This window comes from Apaloderma vittatum, unplaced genomic scaffold (assembly GCF_000703405.1).
Source record: "Apaloderma vittatum isolate BGI_N311 unplaced genomic scaffold, ASM70340v1 scaffold17895, whole genome shotgun sequence".
In the NCBI taxonomy this organism is placed as follows: domain Eukaryota; kingdom Metazoa; phylum Chordata; class Aves; order Trogoniformes; family Trogonidae; genus Apaloderma; species Apaloderma vittatum.
The window spans coordinates 4,966-9,815 of record NW_009718966.1 but is presented as its reverse complement, the minus strand read 5'-3'; the positions used below and the strand labels follow the sequence as shown (position 1 = coordinate 9,815).

At 43.8% G+C, this 4,850-nt stretch overlaps 1 protein-coding gene across 1 annotated transcript in view; it reads right to left on the bottom strand.

Annotated features, from left to right (window-relative positions):
* The window catches only part of RSPRY1 (ring finger and SPRY domain containing 1), a gene marked incomplete at its 3' end in the record, with an annotated part of 9,148 nt that overhangs the window by 886 nt on the left and 3,412 nt on the right, over positions 1-4,850 (bottom strand). Inside the window, exons 2-4 of the mRNA XM_009870462.1 lie at positions 4,255-4,307; positions 2,976-3,088; positions 567-693 (exon numbers count right to left, since the gene is read on the bottom strand). Coding sequence (XP_009868764.1) covers positions 567-693; positions 2,976-3,088; positions 4,255-4,307 — 293 coding nt within the window. The remainder of the gene's footprint in view (positions 1-566; positions 694-2,975; positions 3,089-4,254; positions 4,308-4,850) is intronic.

The window sequence follows — 4,850 nt, the reverse complement described above, 5'->3', positions numbered from 1 at the left end:
GGAAGGAAAATTAATCATCGATTTCCAGCAAGGTACTAGAAATTACAAGGAATAAAAAGTTCTATAGGAAAAGTCACCTTAAAATAAATTCCAGCAATTTTCTTTTAAGTAACATAGAGAAGAGGATCTTTTTGGCTAACTACAACAGAACACCACATATTTAGTGGACAGAGCATCGGGTTTTTTGTGTTTCTATACAGCCTCCAAGACTACTAATTTTATACTCCTGCCTACCAGCTCGAGGTCTCGGTAATTCACACAGACAGAAGACACCAATCACCAGGGCTAAGGCTACACACCATAAACAAACACCGAGCCACAAACTGCTAACCGCACACCCAAAGGATTTGATCTTTTAAGGATCGGGGATCGCGAACAGCTCATTCATACCCAAGCTAGCGAGTGTTCACCATTTCAACCAAGCGAGGAGACTCCGCCCTGCAAGGTCTCCCCTCGGTGCAGGATGTTATTTGGTTCTAAGAAAACATTTCTGCACTAGTCTTACGTCGTGTATGCTAAAGCACAAGGTGCTTCAGGAAGCTTTCGAAAGAATCCCACAGCTTTACCTGCTAACTTCTCTGCTAAGCAGCCCAGCACCGCCGTCGTATTCCGGTGTTTGGCAGGGTGACAAGCATCCTGGCAAGCAGCAGCTCCGCTTAAGTTTAATATTTCGGTTAATTTTTGCAATGCATCCTGAAAAAGAAAAAAAAATAAACAGGAATCTCTTCAGCGTTACCGACAAATACAGTTCCCTCCTAACTCCATACAGTACAAGAAGTTATTTTTACAGTGTATTACTAAAGTCAGCATGGGATGGTTTGCTTCTAAGATAAAGAACAGGTGAGACAAAAAGGTCACCACACCCAAGAGTTGGAACTTTAAAATTGCCACCAGATTGTTGGTCTTTGTTGGGATCCTAAAACTCACAGCCTTTCCGAAAGAAAAGCGTTGGTTTAGACTTTAGAATTCAGGACCGAAGAGACATATCCTACCCCCTCCTCCAAAAAAAAGAAAAGCACCCCCACGTCCATCATAAATTTAGGACGTTGTGAGCTTTGCAGGACAACATGAACAGTCACAAAGGCTGTTCTTAAGAGCATAAAAGGTTTTCTGCAGTCACAGGGATTTAGGAAGTAACCACTGAGGGTAATAAATCTCAAATGCCACACTTTGACTCGCTGCCTTCAGGCAGTACGATGTGGGATAAAATGCCAGAGAGATCTATTCCAGTTTTGGAATAGTCAGGGGTTAATCTAGAGCCCAAACAAGTTATCCCAGTGGGAGAAACCCACCCTTCAGAGTTCCAAATCCCCCGCATCTTTACAAACTTCCTGAAAATTTTAGCTGACTCAGATTGAAACTGCACAATTTCAGGCTCAGATCGAATTAAAATAGAAGTAGTCCTCATACTGAAACCAGCAGCGGGCCATTTGGAGAAAAGAAATAAAAAAAGAGTGCTGCTCGAGTGGAATATCTATGGGCTTGTTTTTCAGTTGTGTTCTGAGCCACGGTCACGCTAAAGCGTCAGGTTCGTACAGAGGTAACAAAGGCAGTTGTGTTCCCAAAGAAAAAATGCATAAAACCAGAACTGGTGAATAGGATTGATGCTAAGAGGAAAGAACAGAGGAAAGAAAAAAAAAATGACTGAGCCACAGACTTGGGATGGAAGAGTCTCACTAAAATTAGCCTCTCTGACATACTCTGATACTGTTTTTAGCCGTTATTAGAGCTGTCACGGAGATCAGCTATTTTCAGTTAAATAAAGACTTTAGAGAACAAACATTTTCCTGCACTGCCATTTAACTTTACAGTCTACACCAAGAGCAAATGAAAAGCAGCCTGCTGCTGTTCTCCAGCTGTCACACAAGCCATGCACACCAACTTCAGACCAGAAACTTAAAATTGTTCTTGAACAGAAGGAAAATGAACAGCAGCAAACACTTGACTAGGCTGCATGTGACCAGCAGATCCCACAACTGCAGCACAAGAAGAAAAAAAACCCAACCAAACAACAAACCTCTGTGCACCAGAGCTATCATGTATCTTACTCCTTTTGTCCTGTTAAAGTCAACAATTTCAGAGCCAACTCCTTAAAATTAGTACCAAAATAAAGTCACGCGGCTTTTGAAAAAGAGATCATTCGATTAGCACCTACATTGCACAGCTGAACAATAAAAAAAAATACAAAATCATTCTTTATATGGCACATTCAGTGGTCCCCATTTCCTGATTTCTTTTCCAATTCAGGCAAAATTTCTAGTTATAGCTTTGCTTTCAGAATAATTTTGCAGTCTGCACGACAAAATTGTTCAAAAGTCTTGGATGACTTCAGTCGATAGCCTGGAGGCAAAAAAAACCCAAAAACCCGCTGTCGATACTTAGAGCGCTCGACTAGCTCTCCAGCCACTTGTGCATTTCCGCAAGAGAAAAAGCTTTTTATACCCCTGACAACGCAAATCGAGAGCTCAAGTTGGCAGCAGCAGAAGAAATGAAAGCTGCAACGATGCCATCATCAATTCCTGATGAAACAAGGTCAGGACAAGCATCCGAAGACACCCAAGTTTTCTGTACGATCCCCATGTTTAGGGGTCAGCATCCTGAAAACCCTGAAGCTCTCGCTACCACACCTGCACCAACGCAGTAGGAACACCTCGGGACATCTTTCCATCTTCAAAATAGCTTAGAGGTTGGAAAAAAAAGTTCCCAATTTTGCCCCCGTACACCCTCACGGCGCAGCACGCCTGTGCCACACGGCAGGAGAGGACAGAGGGAAAAGCAGCTAAAACCCAAATGCCTCTTTTGGTTTTTTTCCTCCCCCATCCCAACACTTCTGGCACGAAGTCACCACAAATTACTCCAAGTTGCAAGTTACACCCGTTTTTCAACAGTCTTGCGTCGCTGGTGAAACCCACCCAGAAGCTCCTCCGAATAACCGAAATTCAGCCGCAGATAAAACACAAACGCTTCAGACTCACTTTTGTTGGCAGCGGACATTCATCAAGTAGTAGCGTTATAACAGCTGGTCCCAAGGGATCTTCTAATGGAATAACTCGAATTAAAGATTGGACAACTTCCAGCCAGCCTTCATCTGTCAACCACAGAACAGAAGCAACGCTCAGAATTCACGCCGCCATTCCAACGCATTCAAAACACACCCATAAACATCAAATCCTTTGAAATTACTCGGTGAGTTTAGAGATAGAATCATTAAGGTTGGAAAAGATCTCTAAGATCATCTAGTCCAACCTTCAACCCAACATTACCAGGACCACTATGAAAAAATCCCCCAAATCAAAACCAAACCAGTTTACTTTTTACTTCAGCGTCTTAGTTCGCAGCGTTTAGAAATTTAAATTCAAGGAGAAAAAAATAAATTACAGCAGGTTGGGTGAAGCCATCTGTGTTGTTTGGAGAACAGCCTCGCCCAGGTCAGAGCATCCTCTCGTTCCCAAAAATATGAGGAAGGAACACCCGTGACCAGTACAGACAAGCACTTTGCTCCAGCGTGATGCTCAAAGAGCTCCGTGGCCAACGTCAACTTTTAAATGTCAAGCGCTGCATCCGCGATGAAACTGAAGAAATATGTCTTCTAACCATGCATCAACCCACCCCATGCCTGGTGACCTACAGAAAACCGGCTTGCTTAAGGAACAGCTCTCACGAGGGCTTCTTATCCACATAGAAAATGTTAAACTGCCAATAAACAGATTTGGATTTACAAGAAAGTAGCCCCCTTTGAAGTGAGAATAAAGGCAGAGTCTGTATCTGCAGGCAAGAGAGTGAGGCTGAAGAGACTTTGCACTCCCTTCAACCACGACGAGGGAACGTAACACCCCGGGGGTTGAGTTTTGTTAGCACATTTCCCCGAAAAACATTCTCTGTAACACCTAACTGGGTTGATTCATTTGTTTTGATACAGAAACACACTTCCTAAGACCAGTAGCAACTCTAACAGGAGTGACAAAAATTCCCCTAAACTGCAAATCTGGCGGTCTGCTTCCGGAGAGCTCACGTGGGAAGTTTAAGGGAGTTCAGGAAAAAAAACAAAATCAAAAAAACCCCCCCAGCCCAGCGAAGCTTCTAAAGGGCAGAACTGTGGTTCGAATCCCACATCCCGAGAGCTGCAGCAAGCGCCGGCGTGTTTTTTTGTCTCACAACGAAAAGAGGGTTTGGTGGGTTGTTTTTTTGTTGGTTTTTGGGTTTTTTTTTCTAAACGTTGGAGTCACAACTGACATGCCCACAGTGCCTTGATACCTGTTTCTGCCATTTCGTGCAACGTGATCATTGAATAAGGAGGCTCCTGGTCACTGAAAAAGATATTACACAGGTCAAAATGTACACACAATCATCGACATAATACACTGAATAAAATAACACACAGGCGAGAAAAGAATGCGGTACGTGTTTAACCGAAGGAAGTTACACGGGCTGCAGACTGCTACTGCCCTTTTCAGATCCGAAACGCCGAGATTTGGAGCCTTTCTCTGGCTCAAAGTCAACGTCTGCGTATTTACAGGAGCCGACAAAACAAAGCGGCGACCCGTATCCACGCGTCTAAAAGCTCAACGTAATGCTTAGTGCTACTCATTAGCAGGGTTCCTCAAAGCACGTAACGAGAGACCGCGAGTCAGAGGGCACGAAGCCGACCAAGAGCAGCTCACCAGGGACAGAACTTCAATCTGATTAATAGAAATATCAAAAACTCCTACAGAACCGAAAGGCAAGCCGCCTAACAGCATCGCCGGCTTCAAACCCGTTAACGACAGCTGATAAGAAATAGTTGATCCGGTTTCACAGGAGATATTCAACTCCAGCCCCTTTCCAACGGGAAAACAGCAAAAAGTTCAGTC